At 45.2% G+C, this 26,817-nt stretch overlaps 2 protein-coding genes and 1 long non-coding RNA gene across 7 annotated transcripts in view; 2 read left to right on the forward strand and 1 right to left on the reverse strand.

Moving 5' to 3' along the window:
• Positions 1–15,741, reverse strand: part of DNAJC5G (DnaJ heat shock protein family (Hsp40) member C5 gamma) — a 29,984-nt gene extending 14,243 nt beyond the window's left edge. For all 4 annotated transcript variants that reach the window (XR_013484666.1, XM_078149799.1, XM_078149797.1 and 1 more), the window contains exons 1-3: positions 15,656–15,741; positions 8,122–8,170; positions 314–478 (exon numbers count right to left, since the gene is read on the reverse strand). The gene's annotated coding sequence lies outside the window, so the exon portion shown is untranslated. The remainder of the gene's footprint in view (positions 1–313; positions 479–8,121; positions 8,171–15,655) is intronic.
• LOC110206477 (uncharacterized) lies at positions 90–17,219 on the forward strand. 2 transcript variants are annotated; one of them, XR_002323933.2, is made up of 5 exons: positions 90–218; positions 8,758–8,878; positions 14,373–14,555; positions 15,684–15,871; positions 16,953–17,219. It is a non-coding gene; the product is annotated as an uncharacterized LOC110206477 (long non-coding RNA). The 2 variants fall into 2 exon arrangements; XR_002323934.2 differs by lacking the exon at positions 8,758–8,878 and having other exon boundaries at positions 93–218.
• A 1,520-nt stretch (positions 17,220–18,739) lies between these two features.
• On the forward strand, positions 18,740–26,402 carry SLC30A3 (solute carrier family 30 member 3). Its single transcript, XM_020983837.2, has 8 exons — positions 18,740–19,069; positions 21,598–21,782; positions 22,292–22,438; positions 22,632–22,785; positions 23,204–23,402; positions 23,657–23,762; positions 24,833–24,967; positions 25,438–26,402. Exons 1-8 carry the CDS (start codon positions 18,975–18,977, stop codon positions 25,584–25,586), a joined length of 1,170 nt encoding a protein of 389 aa, XP_020839496.1. The 5' UTR covers positions 18,740–18,974; the 3' UTR covers positions 25,587–26,402.
• Positions 26,403–26,817: the final 415 nt, after the last annotated feature.

The following is a 26,817-nucleotide window of genomic DNA, read 5'->3' on the forward strand; positions in this document are numbered from 1 at the left end:
GAGCCCGGACCGCGCGGCCCGGGGGGTGGGGACTCTGGAGCCCGACGGGGAGGGGGGGCGAGAGCCAGCGAATCGGGAGTGGAGGCCGCGCTCGGCCGCACGGCCTGGGTACCGCAGCAGGGCCTACACGTGGAACGCCTCCTCCGCGCCCTCCCGCGGCTCCTCGGGCCACACCGGGCCGGGCCGGGCCTTCACTGCCGCCAGGCCCCGGCTCAGAGGTAGGAACCCCACCACACCCTCGCGTACAAGCCACAGTCTAGTCCTGCCTAAGCAGCTCCGCGTCTGCGTCTGCGCAGTCAACTCTCCCCGGCACCTGTCACCGTTGGTTTGACAGCTGCGCAGGAGACAGCAAAGCGAGGACGGCTCCGTGGTCTTTTTGTCTGCCTCCTCGGACGCCCGCGCCGCGCGGAGGAATCCAGCCAAGCTCTTTGGTCCTTCTAGAAGCTGGGCGTGGTCTGGTCTGAGTTTCACCTTTGTACTGGGAGGAGGGAAGCCAAGAAAGCGAGTCAGTAGAATGGAAAGTCCTTGAGGGCAGGGACTGTTTGTGTTTTGTTTTATTTTTTGCCTTTGTACCCAGTGACTGACCCATAGGTGCTTAATAAAATGATTGTTGCTTGATAAGATTACATACATACACACATGCATATATACTTGTATGTAGGGGTGTGTGTGTGTGAGAGAGAAGCAATGTGAGTGGATAGAAACTCACTGTGACCCTGGGCAAGTACCTTGAATTCTCTGGTCTTCAGTTTCCTCATTTTAAAAAATGGAGATAATAGTAGCAGCTATCTAACAGTGTTATTTGAGGATCAACTGAGCTAATGTTGCTAAAGTGCTTTGCAACCTTCTTACTGTATAAATGTCAGCTGTTTTTAAGAGGGTTCAGCTTTGTTTACCGTGGCATCCTTACCTATGTCTCTCTCCCCCTAATTCAGATCAGCCTGTTCTTCAGTCATTCTGTAACATTAATTGCCTACTCCTACAAGGTGCGAAGATGAGGTATTAAGAGGCTGTGAAAAGAGGGACGGAGCTGGGTTCAGGGAACCTGGGTTCAAATTCTGACTCTTTCAATGTGACATTGAGCAAGTTACATAAGGGAAAAATTAACTACTCTCAGTGAAATAAAGGAATTGGGCTAGCTGGCTTCTAAGATACTTTCCAGCTTAAAAAAAATCATACCCAGAACATAAATTAGGAATTATTTCACCTAAGGTAAAAAAAAATAGCTTGTTGTTGCTATTGTATGTTTGGGAGGAGAGGAAGAAAGACTTGTTTGGCAGTCCCACTGCCAAGAGAAGAAGGCGAAGGCATAATCTGTACCTTGGAAAGTCCTGGTCACAGCACTGAGGGGGATGAGGAGAGATAGTAGCACCATCTCCTCTTTCCACAGGAAAGATGTGCTTTGGTGATAGGACTCTGAGGATGGCTAACCAGGGTCATACCTCAAGGGAAGGGAGCAGAGATATACAGTGCTTAAAAGTACTGGGCTGTTAGAGGACGATGAAATTCAGGGCTTTGGAATATCATTACTGTGGGAAAGAAATGTGTTTTCTCTTTCCCAAAGAAGCACCCATGTCCTTGTCCTGGAAAAGCCCTAACTGCCCCGCCTTAGTTACAACTCTAATGGTATCGTCCATTACAGCATAGCTTCCTGAGAGCAGAGATCTCACCTTACACTTCCCTGTATCCAGTAAAGTGCCTTGCACCCAGTAGCTATTCAATGAATAATTGATGAATCATTGAATGGCTGACTAATGAATCAGGACATGTTAAAGAACAACAACAAACACAATAGCCCAACAGTTTAAAGCTGCAAGGCAAGTAAGTGATGTGGGCAATAAGACTGCCTTAGTAGTTCATTGGAGGGGGATATCACTGTAGCCTGGGGTGGTAAGGAAAAACCTGATAGAGAAGTAGGAATCAGCATAGCTGTAGTGGAGGGCTCATCGATATAGAAGAGTAGAGGGTGATGAGGTTGAAAAGGTAGGAGCAAAGGTGCCTCATCTCCATTCTATTAAGTCAGGAGCCCCCCAACCTTTTCAGGAATAAGGGGTACTTATTTCCCCAAAGCCTTATGATCATTGAGGTTAGGGATGGGGGATGTTAACAGTGATGATCAGGAGAGCAACAAACGAGTGAGGCATTGCCACCAGCTTTCTTTACCTCCATCCTCTCCCTGCTTCAGAGACAGGGAATATCAAAGAAGGTATGTGGCAATGGTAAAGACTTGGAATATGTACCAGGTAAATATGGTGATCAACTAGTAGCTTCGAGTCTACTGGTATAGGCAGCTGGGAGACAGTGAAGGGCTCTGTGTAGGTGGTGCTATATAAGAAGACTCACCTGAGCTCAGCATGCAAAATGGAACAGAGGTAATGGTACTACCTCATGGCAGAAAGGTGGAGGACTACTGGAGCAGAAGGTTATTTACACGACAGGACTCTTAATAATGTATGGGGTGTTTGGGAGATTTAAATATGTAACTTGTTTATGGAGTATTTTTGCTTAGCTTTTTTTTCCTTTTTTACAAGAGAGGGTTCAATGGGAGCGGGAGTCCAGAAATAACTGTGATGTAAAAACATAAATATATAAATAAAACTTTGGATATGAGGAGAGATAAGTAGGGAGAGGAGGCTAATTACAAGATGAGTCATTGATTTTTAAATTAGCAGTGCATGTAAAACTTTTTAATAAGAACAAATAATTTTAAATGTATTTATTAAGCTCTAAGATAATTTCCACATCTAAGATCTTGTCTTTCCTGCTTTCATTTCATTGGGTGGGAATTGGATTTATCTCAATGACCTATATGATTTCATTGGTATACTTGCCCAATGTCACACAGCCAGTATGTACCATCAGTGGGATTTGAAATCCCAGTCTTCCTGCATCCAGGTGGTGAAGTGGATAGAGTGCTAGGCCTGAATTCAGGAACTCATCTTCTTGATTCAAATCTAGCTGTAGACACTTACTGGCTGTGTGACCACGGGCAAGTCATTCAATCCTGTTTGCCTCGGTTTCCTCATCTGTAAAATGATTTGGAGAAGGAAATGGCAAACCACTCCAGCATCTCTGCCAAGAAAACCCCAAATGGGGTCACAAAGAGTCAGACACAACTGAAAACAACTGAACAACAACCTTTCTGCATCTAAAAATATCTTTGTGCCATGCTACCTTACAGTATGATTTTTTCACATTATGCCCAAATAAATGAGTGGAAAAAGAGATAGACAGCCTGAAGAGGAGTCAGGAAGACCTGGGCTCAAGTCTTCCCCTGAAACATATTGGCTGTGCAACCATAACAAGTCAACTTAATTCTCCCTGTGCCCTAAGCTAAAACTGTAAATTTCAGAATAGATGCCCATCTGTTTTGGCAAATGGTGCTTCCTCACTGAGAACTCCCTATGCCAATGAAATCACTGGTCTAGATTTTTTTTTAAAAGCCCCAATAAAGGAGAAGTAAGAAAAAGGCAAAGTCAGAGAGAAAGACAGAGGGAAGGTGTGATAAGATGACTTCCCTTCCAATTCAATGGAATTTGAGTGGTAACACTATGGGGGGAGGGATGTACCTCTCAAAAGAGAGATGTAATCATAATATAACTCTTGTTTATAAAAGCTTTGAAAAATACATTACAACAACCTTGTTGAGATAAATAGTTCAAGTAGTATGATTCCCATTTTCCAGATAAGGAAACTAAGGCCCAGGACTTAAATTGGCAGAGTTGGAATGACCCTTTCACAAAAGCTGGAAAATTCCTACACAAGCTGTGATCAGTTGTCAAGGTAACTCCTGGGAACCTCTAGCCATTCTTGTCTGAGGCAAAGGTGAGAGGACCAGAGGAGAACAGGGGAGAAAAAGGAGGATGTGCCTGGTTCAAGGCAGATGGGTTCATATCAACACTGTTGGCACTAAAAAAAAAAAATTGCTCTCCAGACTTAGGGAGTGGAATGTTCTACTAAGAGTCAAATGCTTCAATGCCTCATGAGTCTTGTGATTTCATAGTTATGGGATACACTTTGCCCTCCATCAATGTAGATCAAAATCTCTCTGCTCCCTAGTAGATATTTTCCATGAATTGCTGTGCCTGAGAAAATTCATCCCCTGTTTGGGCAATGCTCTGATGATGATGCCTTTCTGAATTTAACTTAATCCTGGGGTGATAGATTTATAGCTAGAAGGGGCTTTGGATTTCATCTAGTCCAATGCCCTTATTTTACAAATGAAGAAACTGAGCCCAAAGAGATTAAATGCTTTGTCCAAGAGTAGTAGTAAGTGAAAGAGGCAGGCTTTGAACCCACGTTCTCTGATTCCAAAGAGGGTGCTCTTTCCATTGCCCCATGCTGCCTCTATAACGATATGACCAAAGTTCATGCTCCCAGTTCTACCTGTTTGACCTTAGGCAAATCACTTAATATTCATGGTCCTCATTTTCCTTACTTGGAAAATAAGTGAGTTGGACTAGATGGCCTCCAGTGTCATCTCCAGATCTCAATCTATGATCTCATCAGCTATACTTCAACCTTTCCTTCTTTATAGGATCTGCTAAAGCTCATGATCCATTAGCACCTACCTGCCAAAGTAGTCATGTAAGATACATGTGGTCTCAGAGTGCATAAATAGCATCATCATCACCATCACTGATTTAGGTAATTTTTGTTGTTGTTCAGTCACGTCCAATTTTCCATGACTCCATTTGAGGTTTTCTTGGAAAAGATACTGGAGCAGTTTGCCATTTTTCCTTCTCCAGCTTATTTTACAGATGAGGAAACTGAGGCAAACAGGGTTAAGTGACTTGCCCAGGGTCACACAGCTAGTAAGTGTCTGAAGCTGGATTTGAACTCAGGAAGATGAGTCTTCCTGACTCTAAGTCTGGCGCTCTGCCCACTATGGCGCCACCTAGCTGCCTGTTTTAGATAGCTGGCATTTATATGCTTTACAATTTGAAACAAATATTATCTCATTTGATCCTCACAACAACCCTAGGAGGTAGGTACTAACATCTCCATTTTACAGACAAGGAAATTGAGACAGGCAGAGGTTAAGCAACTTGCCCAGGCTCACACAGCTAGTAAGTATCTACTGAGGCCAGATTTGAACTTAGGTCTTCCCAACCCCAGGTCCAACACTCTGTCCAAAGCCGTTTACATATCTCATCTCCTTTGACCATCCCAGTCACCCAGGTTTACAAGCTTGGTATCATCCTTTACTCTTCACTTATCCACCCCACATCTCCAGTCCACTGCCAAATCATCTTTTTCTTTTCACGTCTCTCCTACCTTTTCTCTCCATTCACAAGACCACCACCTGAGTTCAGTCCCTCATCACCTCTTAACTGGACTATTGCAACAGACTCCTAATTGCACTCCTTTCCTCAAATCCCCTCCATCTCCACCCCCACTCCAATCCATCCTCTACTTAACTGCTGAAGTGCCTAAAGCGTTGAACTGACTTCCTCTACTCAGGCTAATCCAGGGGCCAATTACTTCTAGGATCAAGGATAAGCACCTTTATTTGGCATTTAAAGCTGACCCCCCTTCACCATCTAGCCAGTCAATAAACATTTATTAATTGCCTACTGTATAAGAAGCACTGTGCTAAGTACTGGAGATACCAAAAACAACTTTATAAACTAACCACTTCCCACCTTCCCACCTTCCTATGTAATCCTCCCCTCCAGGATCCAACCATACTCACTCACTCTTCCATTCCATCCATCTCTCCTCTTTGCTGCACTGCCTGTCTCCTCTTCCTGGGATACTGTCCTTCCTCACCTCCACCTCTTGGTTTCCTCAGCTAAAGTACCACTGTCTACAAGAATTTTTCCTGACCCCTCAGTTGCTAGTGCTCTCTTTCCTAGTACTTCTTGTATTCATTTTTATATATTGTTTGTTGTTCAGTCATTTTCAGTTGTGTCAGACTTTTCATGACCCAAGATACTAGAGTGGTTTGCCATTTCCTTCTCTAGATCCATTTGACAGATGAGGAAACTGAGGTAAATAGGGATAAGTGACTTGCCAAAGGTTACACAGGCCCAGTGCTCTATCCATTGTGTCACCAAACTGCCCCATATATTCTATGTATGCTTATATATATGCATGCTCTCTCTCTCCCCATGCCCCTCATTAGAATGTAAGCTCTTTGAGGGCAGGAACTATTTTTTTTTGTTTGTTTTGCCTTTGTGTCCCCAATGCTTAGTATCGTGTGTGTATTAGGTGCTTAACTAAGGCTTAATGATTTGTTAATAATCACTGCAGGGAGAAAAAAATTGGACATTTTTGGGTGTTTCATAACTTTGCTAAATAACCTCTCTCTTTTTAAATTATATATAGCAAGAGATTTTTAAAAATTATTTTATTTTATATATAATTTTAATTTATATATAGTAAGAGACAATAGAACTAGTAGGAACCAACTCGGTTCATTTCTGCAGCAAGTGCAAAAAAGGCCCAGTAACCCTCTGCCTACAGAGTTCTGGTCATGCAACCCAAAATGCCTCCATGAATATCTTCAGTTTACCATTCACAGCTGCTCCTGGACCAATCCCCTTGAAAGCTAGAGCCTCAATGGGCAAAAGGCTCTAATGCCAGGGCTAAGCCCACTGATGACAATAAGAGACTATCCTAAAAAGAAAAGTTCTGGGTGAAACCCAGGAACCAACGTTGTACTGCCACACACCTACTGAGAGGGAGGTGGAGAAGAGAGAGGTGAGAAGGGGTGAGGAAAGTGAAAGGGCTGGAGGGTCGGTCAATTGGAAATGTTGGACAAACAAGCTCCTTTTCTTTCTCAGCTTCCCCCCCTCCCTCCAGCTGCTAGCTTCATTGTTATTTCCTCTTGTTACTGTTCTTTGAAATGCTGATTATCCAATTAACCCCAGTTTGTGGTTCTTCCAAGGTCTTTATCCCTCAATTCAACAAAAATTTATCTCCCAGAGATAGCAGAAGTCCTAGCAGGTGGGAAAGATAGTTTGGATAAGATATGGTACTCCCTATGTGCTGCCTCAGTCAAACTGAGACCTGCTAAAGACCTTAGCTAGGAAAGGCCCCCCACTGCATCCAGCGCCATCTTCCAGGGGTCCTGATCTGTATCTGGCCATTGGACCCAGATGGCTCCAGAGGAGAAAGTGAGGCTGGTGGCTCTGCACAGCCCTCCCTCACTTCAGTCCAGTTCACTTGCGTGTCCTGGAATCACCTCCCTGATGTCATGGTCATCTTCAAGAATGAAGGATGAACAGCAGCAGCAAATCTGATAGGTCATTTCTTCCCTGCTCCGATAATTTATTTCTGATATCACTCTTTTTGTCTAGACCATTCACCCATTTTGAGCATATCTTGGTATATCTCGTTTCTGCCAGACTACTTTCCAGTTTTCTCAACAGTTTTTGCCAGATAGTGAATTCTTGTGCCAATAGTTGGGAACTTTGGATTTATCGAACACTAGATTACAGTGCTCATTTGTTTCTGTGTATCAGGTCCCTAATCTTTTCTGATGATTACACCTTTGTAGTATAGTTAGAGATCTAATACTGCTTAGGCCCCCTTCCTTAACATTTTTTTTTCATGGATTCCCGTTACTTTCTTGACCTTTTTTCCTCCAGGTGAATTATTTTTTTCTAGCTCTATAAAGTAATTCTTTGATAGTTTGATAGGTATGGCACTAAATAAGTAAATTGATTTAGCTAGTATTGCCATTTTCATTATATTGACTCAGCCTACCCATAAGCAATTCATATTTCTCCAATTATTTAGATCTGTCTTTTCTCCCCCACCCCCACCCTGAGGCAATTGGCATTAAGTGACTTGCCCAGGGTCACACAGCTAGTAAGTGTCAAATGTCACTGGGGAGTCACGGATTTGAACTCAGGTCCTCCTGACTCCAGGGTCGGTGCCCTATCCACTGTGCCACCTAGCTGCCCTCTAGATCTGTCTTTATTTGTGTGAAAGGTGTTTTGTAATTGTGTTCATATAGTTCCTGTGTGTTCACTATCCATGCCTTCCCTCATCCCTCAATTTGCTAGTGCCCACTTCTCAAGGATATATCACACACAGCACAATGAAACAGAACCTTGACCCCCCCAGAGTCAAAGTATCTGGGTTCTCATCCTTTCTCTGACATTTGCTTACCTGTATGAACTTGTATTCACTTGGTCTCTCCAGGTCTCAATTTCCTGATCTGTAAAATAAGAGAAACCAACCTGAAGACCTCTGAGGTTCTGTCTGTGAGCCTCTTTTTGTATGTATTTCTGTGCACATGTTGTATCTGTCTAGTAGAATTGGTGACACAATGGATAGAGCACTGCCCTTGAGGGCAGGGACTGGTTTGTTATTATTATTGTTTCTGCTAACCTAGTTAGTACAATGCCTTGCATGTAGTAATTAGTAAATCCTCTTTAGATTATATTAGATATAATAGTTTAGTTTGACGTTACTGTAGTTGCTTGACAAATAACGGATTAGATTAACTGGAGTGTAGAAATCATGGTAGGAAGTATTATAAAATAAGGTTCTGCTTTAAATGGAATAGCTGTTGTTCATCAGAGAATAAATTATTCTTTGGACTGAAATGATCATAGAAATTTTGGCCCAGGAGGTGGGTAAAATTAAGCTCCAGATCTGCTCTGGATGGATACACACGTGCACGCGTGCGTGCGCACGCGCGCACACACACACACACACACACACACACACACACACACACACGGAGGTCTACCACCCACTAACCTTGAAAACCCATTCTGTTTTCCCTCTTTCCTGTTTCAGAAGCCTGGTAGCTTCTTTCAGAGCACTGGACTAGGGAATGAGGAGAGATGGAATCCAGTGTCATTTCTGCCACTCCCTAGCCTGATTTCCATCCATAGCTTAGCATGGTGCCTAACAAACAGTAAGTGCTTAATTAATGCTTTTTGATTGATCCTGAGCAAGTCATGTAATCTGTATGTTTCCTCATCTATAAAAATTATCTATCACACCTGCTCTATCACACAAAGACCCAGCTTTGGAAAATGTATTGTTATTACTGAGCTAAAACCTGTTTATCTTCCTTGCCTCCTGATTCCAAGCCTAAGGGTTTTTGGTTTTGTTTTTTTTTTAAATATGTTTTCTACTTTCAGAGACATTTGGTCTCCCCAGGAGAAGAGAGAAGAGATAATCCTAATTTTACACACAAGGCTTTGTGGGTGGTGGACTAGACAATCAGCCTAGAGACCCAAGAATCTCAGGCCTTGGCACCTACACACATATGTTAACAGGAGAGAGGAGGCACAGATGTGAACAGGCTCTACCAGGAGGCTATGGTCTATGGGGTTATTACTTGCTCTGCTCTGCTCTTCTCCCTTAATTGCCTACTGTGAGACCCTTCAACTGGAGTCTGTCATTATGAAGGCCTTTTAGATCATAGATTAAGAGGGACCGTTGAGGTCTTCTAGCCCAAGTCTCTTATTGTGCAGGGGAGACCGTCCAGAAAAAAACCAGAAGAGCTCTTTTCACACACCATGCTATGGGGCATCTATAAACTTGCTGTTTGCCTTGGCCAGCACCCTTGAATCCATTTTCAAAGGTAGCCCCAGGCGCTTATAAGGACTATGCCACTCACAGAACAGGCAGCCTGATTCTATGCAGATGCCACAATAGATATTCACTCATTCACACATTCATGCATTCACCAAATATTTATTAAGTCCTTGGCTATATGTATAGAAAGAGCAATGTATGCTTTGCCTGGAAAAATCCATTCCTGGAAACCAGACCTGGATAAACACCAGACAAGTGACTCATACATTTTCCCTTTTCCAAAGAGTGGACCCAGATGACGTCAGGTAATGATTTTTCTCACCAGCTCTCTATCCGCCCACCCAGGTTTTGAGCATGCCTCTGACCAAAAATTCCTCTGTGCACAGTTTCTGTTTGCCATTGTCCAATCCCTTGGAAGCCCTAGATTCTCTGTGAGAGAAAAACATACTTTTGAGGAAGCAGCTCATGATACCTTTTTTCCCCCCTACCTGCCACCTTTCACTTATCTACGACATGACAATGGATTGTAGAGCTTCCCTCTCGTGGGTCTGGTTTTCTGAAGGGAGGAAGGGTTTCTCATCTGCTATCTGGGAGGAGGGGAGCATCAGGACTGATCCTCCAAGAAGTGCCTTCATACCTTTTCTGTTCCTTCTTCCAGCCTCCTGACAGCGCTACTCCTGCTTCCCAGGTTCTCTTCTGGTTTGCCTAGAGGTCCCTATTGTAGCACCTTCCCCAAGACCTGTCCTCTCCCCTCATTTTCTCATGCATCATTACCATTTGCACCTCTCCTTTCACCTCTACCACATCTGAACTCCTATTCCCCCTGTGGGATTTATCTGACCTAATATTAGGAGAGTGAAAGGATCAAACTACACCCATTCCCAATAAGGTATGAATGATCCCTTCTCCTTTGTATTCATTAAATCTTAAGAGTCTGAAGGGAAGTCATATAATCCAACCCATACTTCCCCTTTTCCTTAGGAGTATACTATTGGTTGAATTTTCAGAAAAGATACTTGTACACGCTCTTCTCCTCTCCTCTTGGTATTGAAGTGGTGGACTACAGGAACAGAATATTATATTTGCTGTCAGATGCAGTAGATTTCACTGAACTATTTTTCTTTCTGGGAGGGTTCTAGCATGGAGTTATTGGAAAGTGACTGTGCCAAATAAATAAATAAACAGCATCAATCCAACATTTTTTTAAAGAAAAAGTCACTTCTCAACCTAAATGAATTTTTAATTGGTAGAATTTCAGTTAATACCACAAAGGCAATTAAAAATTTTCAGACAAGTTGAGAGAATGGTCAAAGTGCTTTAAATTAGTGCTTGCTGATAGGTCACTTGAAGGGTCTTCCTGGGGGTGTTGGAGAGGGGGAGAAGTCTTTGTGGCCCTCTAGTCCTTTCTTACCATCTGGCCACACCAATGTGATGCCTTCTTTCTTGAATTCTGTGACATTACACTCCCAGCTCTCCTCCCACCTCTCTGACAACACCTGTTGCATATCCTTTCCTAATTCTTTTTCTCTAAAAAAGAAGAAGGAGAAGGAGAAGGAGAAGGAGAAGAAGAAGAAGAAGAAGAAGAAGAAGAAGAAGAAGAAGAAGAAGAAGAAGAAGAAGAAGAAGAAGAAGAAGAAGAAGAAGAAGAAGAAGAAGAAGAAGAAGAAGAAGAAGAAGAAGAAGAAGAAGAAACAACATCTGATACAGTGACTGAATCAGTCAATGTATATACTTTTTTTCCTACTGGTTCTCAGCCTCGCTGGCCTGAGGGAGACCAGGTCTGTTTCATGATCTTCTTAGGTGACTTTCATTGATTTCCCAAAGATTCAGCATTTGTTTCCTTTCAGTGATCTTTTGCATTGTTGTAGTTGTTATGTTATTCTCTTAGCTGTGCTAATTTCAGGCTGCATTATTAATTCATACAAGTCTTCCCACATTTCTCTGAATTCCTCTGATTCTTCATTCTTGCTGAACAATAACATTCCATTACATTTAAATGATGGGTTTTTTTCCCCAGCTGTTTGCAATTGATGAGCACCCACTTTGTTTCCAGTTCTTTGCTTACCATAAAGGAGTGCTGGCTATGAGTATTTCAGCATATGTTGAACCTTCATTCTTCGGTATTTGGCTCTTTTTCTTCCACCTCCTAAAGGACAGGATTCCCCAAGGTTTAATCTTCAGATGTCATTTCTTCTCTCTTTCAACTCACTCCCCTCAGAGATCTCATCTACTACTATGGCTCCAAGCATACTCTCTATACTGATGTTAAGAAAGCAAACACATATTAACATATTTAAATAATTTTGGTTATGAAGGAGAAATGTGGGGGTTTTCCTTTTAAAAAAAACAACCAAAAAATTAAAATGTGTCACCCAAATGAGAAGCATAGCAGGAAAAACACTGGGCTTGGGAGTCTCGAGACCAGGTCTTAGTCACATATACTTCTTGCCACTACTATGGGCAAGTCATTTTACTTCTATTTCCTCCTGTGAACCCAACTCCTGGCTTAACTCCATCTGTAAAATGGAAGTGTTGAACTAAGTTGATCTTGAACATTCCTTCCAGCTTGCACATTCTTTCCAGCTTGCACATTCTGTGTTTCTAACACTTCTAATGCTCTAAGTTTGCCTCTCTTCCTCAGCTTCCTTTATGAATTGGCTTTCCTTCCTAACTTCCTGTTTGTTGATGGTACAGGAGTTTCCTCAAACTCAGGCTCAAAACAACTTTGGATTTATTCCTTTTGCACCTCAAGTCATAAATGACAATGTACCACTTACACATGGTGCTTTATAGATGACAAAGTGTTTTCCCATAATTCTATCATTCTGTCCTCGGCAAAGTAGGAAGGGAACACATGCTTTTCTCTTCACTATACCAATTCTTAGAAGCCTAGTTCTTGTCATTCTTCCTTCGTTTGTTTGTTTGCTTTTGCCCATTTTTCTTGTTTCCACTCCAGTCTTTCCTCTGTCTCTGATTCATAACTGATAGTGCTGCCCAATTAATCTTAAGACACTAATCTCATCAAGAGATTAGATCTCATCAAGAGATGCTTAAACTCCATTTTAGTTCTCCCTATGGATTGTTGTTGTTAAGTCGTGTCCGACTCTTCGTGGGTTTTCTCGGCAAGGATACTGGAGTGGTTTGCCATTTCCTTCGCCAGCTCATTTTATAGATGAGGAAACTGAGGCAAACAGGATTAAGTAACTTGCTCAGTGTCATACAGCTAGTGTTTGCGACAAGATTTGAACTCAGTTCCTCCTGTCTTCATACCAGTCGCTTTATCCACTGAGTCGCCTAGCTCCCTGTGGGACTACATTATAGAATCCAAGCTCCTTGGTCTGGCATTTAAGGCTCTCCAGAGTCTGACACAAGTTTACCATTCCAGCTATTGTGAGGGAAATCCTTTATAATCCTTAAAACTCTATGTGACTGCAAGTTATTGTTATTGCATGAACTTTGCTCTCTAGTCAAGCTGGTTTGTCTACTCAGATTACCGCATTAAAGGAAGATTATATAAAAGATGTTGGATGACAGACAGGTGTCAGCAGGGGTCAAGCCTAAACATTCTAGAGACAGCTTGTGGGAAGCAGGGGAGACCGGGAGGGAAGAAAAGAAATATCAGGTTCATATCCAGCACCACGGGACTCGTTGTGTAAACTTTGAACCAAGATAGGCGGGTGGCGCGGGACAGAGTAGTCACAAATTCTACTTGGCTAAAAGTGAGCCGGCAGACTGAAGCAGAAGCGAGGAAGCTGCAGCGTGTTACTTTACCCTTCCCCTTACACTATTTGCTAAGCTTCCTAGCTGTGTTTCAGGTGCAAATCTACACCTCCTCCTTTCCTGGCAGCCGGCTGAGAACGTGGGAGTGGCTACCCCAGAGCTAGGATCCTACCCAGCTCCCACAGAAGTCAAACCTCGGGGTAGTGGGGAGCCGGAGAAGTGTTCCTGGAGCCTTTCTCCCAGATATCCAGGGCTACTCTTATTCCCCGGGACCTTTTGTGAGTCCCTCCGGTTCAGTTGCCGTTTATCTTAACAAAAGTTCACATGCCTGTGGCGCTTAGCAGTTTACAAAGCGCTTTCGTCACAGCACCCACTGTGAAGCAGGCAGTGCACTTTGTCTTAGCCCCATTGCTGCTGTGGTGAGGCTGCTTACGAAGACATTGAAAGTCATTCATCATCACTGGTGTCTTGTGTTTGGAAAGAAGGCATCCTGACCTAAAGGCGAAAGTCAGCCAGTCGACATGCATTTATTAACTGCAACATATGTGTGTGTGTGTATTTGTGTATGTATATGTATATATGTAGGTGCATATATCATACATATTTGTATATATTATATATACATACACGCACAGACCTCACTGGATTAAGAGTCACAAGGCATAATGTTGGAATTCTGCTCTGTTACTCCATGTGTGACCTTGGGCAACACTTCTCTCTGAACCTTGGTTTCCTCATCTGTAAAATAAAGGGGTTGGAGAGAAGTAGATGGTCTCTAAGGGATCTTCCACCTCTAAGATTCTTTGATCCTATGGACCTGTAGCAGAGAATTTTCTTCACAGTTTCCTTGATCTCATAACCCCCCTTCCCTCTGTTCCTTTATCACCACCGAGGACAAAAGGCTCTTCATTCCAAGAGCCCCTATCCTGTAGCATTCTAATGTCATAGGCATTAGAAGTAGTCCCGGGCTCGGGAGGAGACCTAGATTTTGGCTTTGACTGCAAAACTAATGAGCTATATATGTGTAATCTCAGTAAGCTCCTTGCCTCGTATTGGTCTTTGCTTCCTCACCTGTAAGATAAGGGGGGTTAAATGGATGAAATTAGTCTTTTCCAGGTCTAAACTTCTGTTCCATTTTCAATCAGGATCTGAATTTGCTACTCTGGCAAGTCAAGCCCTGGACGTTGATGTTTAAGATGGCAAGTGGCAGTCACTGGATCTACATACCTAAGGTCTAATCCTAACTCTGTTCCTAAACTGTGAGACCTCAAGGAAGTTGAAGCCTGGCTCTCACCTCTCTGAATCTCAGCTTTCTTATCTGTAAAATGGTAATAATACTACCTCTCCAGTTTATGAGGATCAAAGCGTATCACGTGTTTATTAACCTCAAATCTTGAACAACTTGTCAACTAGTATCAATAGCTAGGTACTAAAAAACGTAAACAACTTAAACAAATTAACAATACAAAGGTATTAAAGAATCAACAAACTTACACAGCCCTATACCAGCCTGAGTAGATTGAATACACCATCTCAGAATTTTAACCTTGGATACAATTATAGGATCCCAGGAGCTGGGCTCTTGGCACCAAATAGAAAACATTTATCATCATCATTATCATCACTTGATCTGTGCTTTCCTTTCATTTTTTCCCTTGGAACAAAGGATGGAACCTTTAGCCCATTATATTTTTGTTACTGGGTTGGGTACTAGTTCCCTGCTCTCTCAAGCTCGAAGGAAATTCATCAACAAGCAAATGACTAACACCTAGACCACTGAATGATAAGGCAGTGTGGAAGGGGTGAAACAAAGACGGTGTCAGGAAGAGCTGGTTTTGATCCTTCCTCTGACACTAGTAGTGTGATCCTGAACAAGTCATATAACCTCTCTGAGACTCAACCAACTCTCTAAAATGTACCATCTAAGTTTTGGAAGGATTGCCTTGAAGGAGGGCACCCTCTAAACCTTCAATATCACAGATGTTTCAAAGAAGGAGAGGAAAAAGACTTGATACATGGTAAGGATCCCCAGGAGGAAGGGGGTAGGAAAAGACCATAGTGCTCTGGGGTGGTCAGGAAATAATATTGACAAGAGCTGACATTGATATAATAGTTTATAGGCTACCTACCACATACATCCTCTCGAAAACTTTCTTGACCCCCCCTTCTAATGCTTTTGCCCTTAAATTACTTTTTATTATATATGTATGTACACACACACACACACACACACACACACACAAACACATATTATCTCCTCAGCCCCATAGAATGTAAATTCTTTGAGGCCAGAGACTTCCATTTTTTGTCCTTTTATTATTTGTTATTTGTTATTATTATTAATTGTTGTGAAGTGTTGATTAAGTGAATGTTGATTGATTGATCTTATTTGGTCCTCAAAACAATTTGGGACAATAGTAGTACTTACCTATATACTGTCATTTCCTCTTTTATAGATGGGGGAACTGAGACAAAGTAATTTTCCCTAAGGTCAGGTGGCAGATAGAAAGCCTGCTCCCGATTCCAGATCCTGGCTTTTTCCAAAGCACCAAGCTGCCTCTGGCCTCATGAAGGAGAGATTTGACTTGACCTTGAAAGATGGAAAGGAGTAGGGGAAGACAAGGAGGGAGTCATATGAGCAAAGGTGAAGAGAGGATGATATGGAAGATCGTGGGAAGGGGAAGACTAGATGAAGGAAGAGTTAGGGAAATGACACTTTCACTTCTTCTTGTTAATTATGCCCAGCTTCCAATTTATATTTTAAAATGATCTGCCCATTCCCAACTTCTAAGCCTGGACGCATGCCATCCTCTAAGGTTCTAATGTCTTATTACCCACCACACCTCTTCATAGCCCTATCCCAGTCTAACCTCACAGAATGATTGTGGGAATCATTTGGGAGATAGGATGTGGAAGTGCTTTGTAAACAGGAAAAAGTTATGCAAAAAGTAAGGTATTGTTTTAGGAATCTAGTTGTACTATTTCATTTGCTGAAAGAGGTGTGTGTGTGTGTGTGTGTGTGTGTGTGTGTGTGTGTGTGAGAGAGAGAGAGAGAGAGAGAGAGAGAGAGAGAGAGAGAGAGAGAGAGAGAGAGAGAGAGAGAGTGAGAGAGAGAGAGTGAGAGAGAGAGACTCCTAATATTGAAACGGTCTCCATTGCAGACCAGCAACCTGTCTGTAACTTAAGAAGACACAGAGAGGGGAGGGCTAATTGGGAAATGTAGGTGATACTCTGATGGGATTGGCAAAAATGGCGAAAATGACAAAAATGGAAAATGACAATTGCTGGAGGTGCTAGGAAAAACAGGCATATTGATTTTCTATTGGTGGAGCTGTAAATTGCAATCTAGTCATTCTGTAAAGTAGTTTTGAGCTATGCCTCCAAAATCACTAAATTGTATTTACATTTTGATCCATCAATACCATCATTAGACCCATACCCCAAAGAGATAAAGGAAAAGTACAAAAATACTTATTAATAACTCTTAATTGTAAAGCAAAGAACCAGAAACTGAAGAGTGTCCATCATTTGGGGAATGGCAGAACAAATTAAGTCATATGAATGTAATGGAATAGTATTGCCCCATTTTAAAAAAAATGAAAAAAGGGATGGTTTCAGAGAAATTGGGGAAGACTTGTTTGAACTGAGAGTGAAGCGATCAGAACTAGGAGAACAAGTTAGATAATAACAACATCATAAAAAACCTTTTTTTTCCCTTTTCTTAGTGGGGAGAGGAAGCCTCTAAAAAAGGAAAGAAAAGAAAACGTCATTGAAGCACTTTTTAAAAAATGCACAGAAGAGAATAGAAAGTCAAAAAGAATCAAAGACGATCAGGATTGAAAGTTATATGTATTTATTTTATATTTTAAAAGAAAAGCATGCTGTACATAAGAGATTTACACAGTTTATCTTTTCTCTTTTCCTGTGTGTGCGCGCACGCGCTCATTTTGTTTGCTATGTGTTAAGTTCAGAATAAAAAAAATTTTAAATAATTGTAGACCCCTATACCAAGTATGCCACACCCCCCCCTTCGCTTTCTTTTGTATATTGTTTTCCCCCTTAGACTGTAAACTGAGGTCTTTCTTTTTCATATTTGTATCTCCAGCGCTTAGCACAGTGCCTGGCACATAGAAGGCACTTAATAAATGTTTATTGGCTATAGCTGTAGGTGATGAAAACCAACAGATCAATAAAAAAAAAATTAAGTCTAAAAATGCGGTCGGGGGCACTGAAAGGCTAACAGACTTGCCCATGATCATGCAATCAGTCAAGAAACATTTATTAAACCCTGACTATATACCTATGATAATGACGATCACTATTTGTCATAAATAATAAAAGAGAGGGCAGCTTCGTCATGGTGACAAGAGAACCAGCCTTGTAATCAGGAAGACTTAGGAAGAGTTCTGCCTCCGACCACTACTAGCTATATGACCCTTGGGCAAATCACTGTCTTAGTTCTCTAGCCAACTCTGAGACCTTAAGTTGCAAAGAAGATGCCTATTTGCACTGGTAGAAAGAGTTTACTTGTCTGGAGTTCCCTACACCGGTGAAATCAGAGATCCACAATCCCCAAAATATCCATTAATATTTAATGTATCTTCTCATAGTGCTCCAGACCCTGTGGGCCCCACTCTCTAAAATGTTGTTAGCTTAACTGCCTTATTGTTTCCTCTCTCCTAGCCCAGCCCATAGCCTGCTCTCTGTATTCTCTGCTCCCTAGTACTCACTTTCCCCTCTATCACCCTACAAGCCCAGACCCTCGGAGCCTTCTTTAGGATACTTGCATAGACGTATCTAAAGTCTCGGCTCCTGGCAACCCCTCCATTCTACTCTGCCCTCAGGCTTCACTTCCCCACTCCCTACCGCTGATTCAAAGTCTTCCTGTTGGACTTACATCTGAGGTTCTCTCTTTATCCTCTCCCCTCTCCTTCCCACCCACCACAATCTTCCCTACCCAGAGTCATAGTAACAAAAGGCTCGTGTTTCTATAATGCTTACAAAGTGTTTTCAGCCCCGGTGGAGTAGGTATAAGAGCATTATTCTCATTTCCCAAAATGAAGAAACCGAGACTCAGTAACTTACCCACGGGGCGCGAAGTATCGAAATCAGGACTCGTCCAGAACCGTTTCCGTCGCCCTACCCTGACTGCCTCTTAGAGATTCTAGTGCGCCTCTGGTTGATTAATCCCCTCCCTGTAATGGCCTTCAGTCAGAGGTTTAAGAAGGGCTCTTGAATGGATGTGTGATATCAGTCCTTGCCTCCCAGAAGAACCGATGGGCCGCCGCCTGCTTGATAGGGGTTAAAGATTTCAGAAGGTTGGGGGTTCCCGAGCTCACATTCCTGGAGGCTGGGGGACTCAGTACCCAACACTCCGCTCTTGTTCTAAGGCCATGGTCTCCAGGTGGCGAGCTGGGGGCGGGGCCTCGTGGGGGGGAGGTGGGACCTGAAGCTGGGGGCGGGGCTCGCGCTGAGGGGCGGGGCCCTAGTAGAGAGAGGCAGAGTCCCCAAGATTGCGGGGTGGGGCGGGGCTCTGGTGGCTGGGGGCTCTGCAGTCCGGCAGCCTGTCACCACTGTCGCCGCCGCAGTTCTCACAGTCTCTACTGTCCCCGCTGCTCTGAGGAGCCCCTCTGGGGGTTCGGTGTCCTGATCCCAACTGATCCCCGCCTGGGGACTGCTGGCTCGGTGAAGGGCCGGCTTCTTCCTCTCTCCAAGGGACCCGGACTGACGGTCCGTGTGGACCCAGGATGGAGCCTCATCCAGTAGCCGCGGGAGACTCAGAGACAACTCGCTTGGTGAACCCCCGGGCTCACAGCTGCGCCAGCAGCCTTCGTCTCAAGAGGTTAGAGCCCAATTCCTCCCTCTTAGCCCCCTCTTAGCCCCCTGACGCTTCATCCAGCTTCCCTCTGTCTATCTTGCTTCCCCCACTTTCGTTGTCCCCTTTTCTCCTTTCCTATCCCGCTCACCCAGAGTCTCTCTACTGTCTCATAGTCCCACCTTCTGTGCCTCGACCTTCCGATTCATCTGCTCTCCTGTCCCATGGCCTGTCACCCTCCTCCAGTTTACCCCTGGGAGGACTTCTGCTTCCTTGTTTGTCCCTTCGAGTTCCTTGGGCTTCCTCTGCTCTCCTGCACCGCTCTCCTGCACCTCTATCCCCTCAGCTCCTGTATCTCAGTGGCCCCTCATTTCCCTATTGCTGTCCCCTTTTTCTCGGCCACCTGGTCTGCAGCTGCCGCAGGGACGGCCTCAGACTCTGCTCTTGCAGGCTGCCCTCCCCTCTGTCCGCATTATCCCCCCTTCATTTCCTCATTCCCCCCCAATCATTAGCCCCTCACCCCATGCCTTTCCCCATGGCTCCCCACCCGGGGCTGACCTCCTGAGCACTCAGTGACTGGGGAGAAGCAGACCGCATTAGGCCAACAGGACTGGGATCCCAGTTGCCCGCAAATTTGTCCACTGGAGGAAGAGAGGGGCACATTCCTGGCAGGCGGCACTCCTTCCGAACCGTTCTGGGTGCCCCAGATCCCGAGGCTCCCGATTCCAACATCCTCTGCTTTCTGATCCCATTCCCCTGGATCCCCAGTCCTGATTCTTCTCTTCTGTGAGGCGAAGGCAGGGGGGCTTCATTCCAGCTGCGTCCACAGGGGTAGTGGGGATTCAGGCCTTGGCACCTGACAGTCTGTGAGGAAGGCGAGCTCTGAGGTCGGTCACCGGAGGTGGGTCTTCTGGGGGGGGGCGACACAAGGATCAAAGCTAGTGTCGGGGAAAGCAAGGAAGGGGGGAGGAAAGGAGCAGGTGCGGTTTGGGCGGTGGGGGGTATTCCCGGCTCAGCACAGACGTGGTTCCGGGGGCGGCGAGGTGTGAAATGAGCCACGAAGCCGCCAGGGACAGAGGGGTTGGGGGCGGGAGAACCGCCCCCACAGCCTCGGTTGGCTTTCCTATTTAATCCCCCCTCAGCCCATCCTGCTATACCCTTCCCACCCACTCCCTCAATCTTGCCTTCCCTCTCTCTGCACCCTGGCCAGACTGTGCGTGCGTGCCTTGTCTCTCTACTTAGCTGTCTGTTGCTCGCGGTCCTCGGGCCGTCTGTCTTTCTCTGGATTTTCTCCTTAGTCTCTATCTTTCTGGCTAAGCCTCTCAATCTTTCTGTATCTCCCTCCCCATTTGTCCCTTTTTCTTTGTCTTTCCTGTATTCCTCACTCTTCTCCTTACAGAATTTAAAAACTATGTGTAGGAAGGCCTAGGACGATGGAATAGGACGACCCCATATGAGGGGAGAGGAAAAGACTTACAAAAGAGTGAATATACAGATAGATTTAGGGCCTCTGGTCCCTGAAGTTCTGGGTGGGATTCTTTTGACACTGCCTTCCTCTCTCCTCTATGCCCAAATGGTCCCTCTTACATCCCCCTCCTCTTCAAGTTCCTCTTTCTAGGGAAGGGGGTTGGGGTTTAAGAGACACCTGGAAAAGTGTCCTTCCCTCCCCAGAGCAGAATTGAAACATCTCGATCTTGCTCCTGAAAAATGAACACAAATCCACTCCTCATATTTGATAAAACAAAAGAGAGGCCCTAGGAAGATATCCATATCAGTGTGTGTGTGTGTGTGTGTGTGTGTGTGTGTGTGTGTTGAATGGCCTTACATCTCAGTGTGTGCTTCTACACAGAATGTACTTGAATGCAGTCTGTGCATAATTATCATCATTTGGTGCAATTACTGAGTAGGTCTCTGATTCTATGGGAGACCCTTTTGGAACTCAGTCCATGCAGCACTCTCTTTAGAACAAGAATTGGGCTGAAAAATTCATCTAAACCTCAAACATCTGAATGTGAAATTTGTCCTCTTCACCCCTGACATTCTTCTCCCCTCCCACCCTTCTGTGGAACCCTTTCCTCCATTTTCTTCCCTGTCACTGGTTCTTTGGGCTTCACTTTAAGAAAGGATTCCATTCCTTTCTTAAATGGGCCATTCTTTAACTGTTTGTCAAAAGCAAAGAAATGTCCTACCAAAAGGGACTGGGAAGTTTAAGGACTGATTCTTAGATCCTGGTGGGAGTGGGAATGGAAAGGCTATGAGACACAGGGGCCAGAGTGATAGACTGAGCTTGGACCACAATTGGTGCTAAAAGCTGAGGCGTGGGAGAGAACAGCATCTGAATCTCCTGGTGTGTGTTGGAGGGGGGTGTTAAGTTGTTTGGGGCTGGGCTCCCAGCGATAGATACTGATGAACTATGTCCTCATCCATATTGCTTGAGAGAATCGTCCAGTGTGGGCTACACTCCCAGTGACAGTCAAAGCTGAGTGGTATCCTCAGTCCCAAAGTCTAGGGGTTGCCTGATTAGGCTGCTTGGCTTAGAGCTTCCCTGGCATCAGTCTCTTCACAGAATCTTCAAAGTCCCCCACAGAAGAACAAGATCCTCTGGAGCAACCTGGGTTCCGTCACTGCCACATAGACTGTATCCCTCCGTCTGGCCTTAGCCCTGAACAGCTACAGGCCCAGAAGCAACTATCTGCTGCCTGTGCTGTCTGTTTCCTCTTCATGGCAGGGGAGATTGTGGGTATGTCAGGCAACTCCCACTCCATCCCCTACCCAAGGGTCCTTCCATAGCCCTAATCCTCTTCCCTGGGAAATTCTCAGCAGTTGTATCCTTCCAATCTTGGCCAAGGGCATAGCTGGAAGAGGTTAAGGTGACTGGTGAATGAAAAGGGGGAGCTGTGAGCACTTGGGGACTCTGGGGAGGGGAAGAGTAATGAGGGCTTATCAGTCAACAGACGTGCATTTATGAATTTACTATGTGCCAAGCACTGTACTAAGTGCCGGTAAGCTTACATCCTAAAAGGAGATAACATGTGTAGATACATATATACATATGTACGTATATAGGTATATTCAAGTCACATAGAAAGCAGGAAAAAGTCACTGTATGCTAAGTGGGGGGAGGATCCAGGAAAAGCTTCCTGCTGAAAGTGACATCTGAGCTGCTTCTTGAAGGAAACCAGGGAATGAAATTCAGACTTGGGGGTAGGATGGTATCAAGGAGCTAGCACTAGTCTTGGGGTATTACAGGTGGATATTTAGCCCACAGCCTTGCCATCATGACCGATGCCGTCCACTTACTGGCTGATGTGGGCAGCATGGCAGGCAGTCTCTTTTCCCTCTGGCTCTCCACTCGCCCAGCCACCCGAACCATGACCTTTGGCTGGCACCGCTCAGGTAAGGGCTTCTGTGTGATCCTATGTGCCCCCTACAGAACCCCTGGGAGCCCTGGAGTGACCCACTAGGCCTTGTCCTTCCCCTCCAGCCTTCGGCCTTTATGTTGCCCCCTGATTCCTTCCTCATCTTTTCCCTTCTCATAGAGGACCTGGTCTCCATGTGATCCCCCTAATATCTTGCTCCCCCCTCACAGAAACCTTAGGAGCTTTAGCCTCTGTGCTGTCCCTCTGGATTGTCACTGCTGTCTTGCTCTATCTGGCCTTTGTACGTCTCCTGAACAGTGACTACCACATTGAGGGAGATGCCATGTTAATCACCGCAGGCATTGCCGTCTGTGCCAATCTTTTGTACGTATGTACTGCCCTAGGGTCACCTGGAATACTTTGTATCTAAAAGGGAGACTGGCAAGGCAGAGCTCAGAGATGGGAGACAGGTGTGACTCATTCATAGACAGGGAGAAAGATTAAATGAACACACACATACTTCCCAGTGGCCCCAGGGAGGAGACAGTCTACTTGGAGAGGAGGCTAGAAATAGCAGAACTCCTCACTCTGGAGAGTTGAGGGTTTCCTTGACCTTCCTCTTCTATCTGTCCCTTCTCCCACTTCCTCTTTGGGGCCTGAGCCTGGATGTAGTAGGGCTAGGGAGCAAAGATGTAGGGAAGGGGCCTCTGGGGAATATGAGAGTAGATGAGTGAACAGGACATGAGGTGGAGCAGGTGACTGGTGCCCCAGGCTCAGTATCTTGTGGCTTCCCCCTCCCCAGAATGGCTTTTGTGCTGCACCAGGCCTCTCCCGGACATAGCCATGGGTCCAAGGGAACTGAGTATGCTCCACTGGAGGAGGGGCAAAGGGGCCCTCTGAATTTCTACAACACCAGCGTGCGGGCAGCCTTTGTGCATGTTCTGGGGGACTTACTTCAAAGCCTCGGGGTTCTGGCTGCATCCATCCTCATTTATTTCAAGGTATGCCAAGGGGAACCTCTGGCCCCTCTTCATAGCCCCCACCCGAGCCCCAGGCTCTACAGTCTGCCATAACTCCCTAAGAACCCAAACCCTCGACCTTGTTCTCAGCCACATTTCCTGCTCTTCCTTCAGGGTCACCAGTCTGTGTGGCCTCTTGAGTCTGGTCCAACTAGCCACATCCAAGGGGCCCCCTCCTTCAAAGGTTCCAGTTCTTTTACCACTCACACCCTGCTTACTGGCATCTTTCTGTCTAGCCCCAGTGTAAAGCGGCTGACCCCATCAGCACCTTCCTGTTCTCCATCTGTGCCCTGGGTTCCACTGCTCCTACTCTCCGGGATGTTCTTCGAATCCTCATGGAAGGTAAACTACAAGCCCTACTCAACCTACCCTGAGCAGCCTGTTTCTAAAACAAGCAACACCATCCCTTCCCCCAAAAAAACCCTCTATTCTCAGCAACCACTATTAAATACACAAACACAACCCACTTTCTTTTTGGCTTTTTTTAAAAAAGCAATCAGGATTAGGTGACTTGCCCAAGGTCACACAGCTAGTAAGTGTCTGAGGCCAGATTTGAACTCAGGTCCTCCCAACTCCAGGGCCAGTGCTCCGTCCACTGTGCCACCTAGCTGCTTCCCCACTTACTTTCCATTAAGCTATACATTTTGTCAATAGTAACGAAGTGGTCCATTTTGTTTTCTATGTCCAAGGGAAACCTTCTTATATTTCCTCCTTACAGTGTAATAAGGAAGTGTATTTCATTACATCCATATACCACATCTGTTGATGCTTTTCCCAGCTGTTGAATATAATGTGGTTTCTAGTTTGTGGTTATTATGAATGGTACTGCTTAGAATGTAGTCTTTACACAGATATTTTTCTCCCTCTGAACAATAATATCCTAAAAGTATTGTTCTAGCAATGGGATCACTAGGTCAAAGGCTATGGACCCCCTTTTTGTAGCTCTTACTGTCTGACTCCATATTTGCTTTCCAAAATGAACTCATCAATTCCCAGAACTCCCAGCAGTGCCATAATATCAGGGTGCTTCTATCTTCCTCCCCTGAAGCTGACTGACCCCATCCCAGACTCTTATCTCAAACCCCTTTCCTCCCATAGAAGGAGAAAATAAAAAATGGAACAACTACCTAGCAAAGTCACTTGGACACAGTTTTCCCTGGGAGGATGACTATTGAAATTGTTTGGGGCTTACAGTATTGTCTAAAGGTAAAAGAAGGAAGCATAAACTAAGGCAAGCTGGGTGGGAATCAGAACACAGGTCTCTAAAGGCCCTCAGAGGTTAATTAGTCTAAGCGAGTCATTTTGGAGCTGAGGAAACAGATGTTCTATGATTCGCCCAAGGTCATACAAGTAGTAGAGTAGGATTTGAACCCAGCTCCTCTTAACTACAGAATCATTGTATCACATTATAGGTACCCCCTATGGCATCTACTATGAACCAGTTCGGGACCTGCTACTGTCAGTGCCGGGAGTCAGGGCAATTCATGAACTGCACCTATGGGCCCTAACCCTCACCTACCATGCTATTTCTGCCCACCTGGCCATTGGTAAGTGTCAGGGCTGCCCCAGGTTATGTGTGTGCAGGAGATACTCTCACCTTCAGGCTATCTTCTCTTTTCTAAACCCCATTCTAGAATGCAGAACCAGAGTGGGAGTGGTGGGTAGGGACAAAAATGTCTTTCTCTGTGTTCCCTATACCATCACCCTCCCTCAAACACACACACACACACACACACACCACACACACACACACAACACACACACACACACACACGGCCATGGTCGAAGCAGGGAAATAATAGCTGGGGGGGGGGGAAAGCAGGTTTTCTGGAAAGGGTTTTACTCTTTCACAAGTATTCAAATGAATTAGAAATCTCAATTCAAACTGGCTTTAATGAAATACCCAAGGGCCCCTCCCCATAATTTCAAGCCCCATTAGTCTTCATCTCATTCTTTTTTACCCCTATTCTAATCTCCCCTGGGACTCTGATGCTGCCTTCTTATCATTCTTCCACAGATGCCACTGCAGACCCCGAGGCTGTCCGAGCAGAAGCTGCCTCTCTGCTCCACACCCGCTTTGGATTTTGTACCATAACTCTCCAGGTGGAGCGGTACCAACCTGACATGGTTCAATGCCCAAACTGCCAGGAACCCCCACAGGCCTGAGCATTTCAGGCTCCCCCACCCATCTTTCTTCCTGCTGCCTAGGGACCTCCTTTACTCCCCCAACCACCGTCTCCTCACCAGGCTACCGGGCTCAGATTCAGTACTAGAGTCTTCATTTGCTAGGCCCCTTTTCAGGGAGAAAGGTAGCCACTTACCCAAGTCTGAAAACTTGATTTCTCTGCCCTAGGCAGAATGGACCAAGGATGGGTCAACAACCCTCCCTCCCCCAACAACCTCAACTCTGAGCCCCACCCTCCTACCCCCAAGCCTTGTAGCCCCAGTGGGCATGACCAAAGTAGGGGGCTGCCCTACTGGGTATGACCAAATTCAGAGGTGGAGGTCTAGGGTTGAAGTGCAGCCATAACGAGGAGGGAAGAAGGATGCTGGGAAGTAACACGATCTTCCCTTCCCTGGTCCTCCGGGGAGCTCCACATAGCCTCATGTTCATGTACCTCATTCATCTGTTGTGATAGGCTGGCTGGCTGGCTATGCTGTTTGTGTGATTGTGGTCCTCGGTGTCTGTCTGCCTGCATCATCCCCTGTCCGCGTGTAGCCCTCTGTCAATGCTGCTCTCTGGGCATCCATGGGTCCCTCAGTCTGCACTCTGTGTCCCAGCCTGTGGCTTGTCCATGTATTGGTGCTGTGTTGTGTCGTCTGTGTGGCAGTGCTGTGGTCTCTGTGAGCCTACACCACCTGTTTGTCTGTTCTGTGTTGTTGTCTGTCTGTTCCTCTATTGGTGCTGTGCCCTCACTCTGCCCCGGGTTAGAGGGGTGACACCACAGCAGCTTTGGGCCAATAAAGGAATGTCAAACAGGACCAGGCACTGTCTTCTCTGTGTGTGGGCGGGGGGTAAGGAGGAGGGAGAGAATCAGCGGAACCAGACACTGGAGTTCAATACCTCTTCCAGTCATTCAACTAGCATTTATCAAATACCTGCTACATGCCAGACGAGCTGGAAGCTGAAGATTCGAGAGATGAATGAAAGAGCTCCAGGAGCTTGCATTGTCTCAACATGCTTCTTGTTCCTGCCCATTTAGATCTAATAATCCTAATAATTCACCTCAAAAACATCTAGCACACTAATGGGGTCCTGCCTTTTTGTTCGATCTATAAGATACTGAACATGAGCAACGTGAATCTCATGTCCATGTCCTGAGACTTGAGAAGTTCCCAGGTTGGAACCTTCCTTGCAGCAGGAGGGGTATAGTCCCATGAAAACAGAAGTCTATAG

Source organism: Phascolarctos cinereus, unplaced genomic scaffold (genome assembly GCF_003287225.1).
Source record: "Phascolarctos cinereus isolate Bilbo 61053 unplaced genomic scaffold, phaCin_HiC Scaffold_2;HRSCAF=192, whole genome shotgun sequence".
Lineage (NCBI taxonomy): Eukaryota > Metazoa > Chordata > Mammalia > Diprotodontia > Phascolarctidae > Phascolarctos > Phascolarctos cinereus.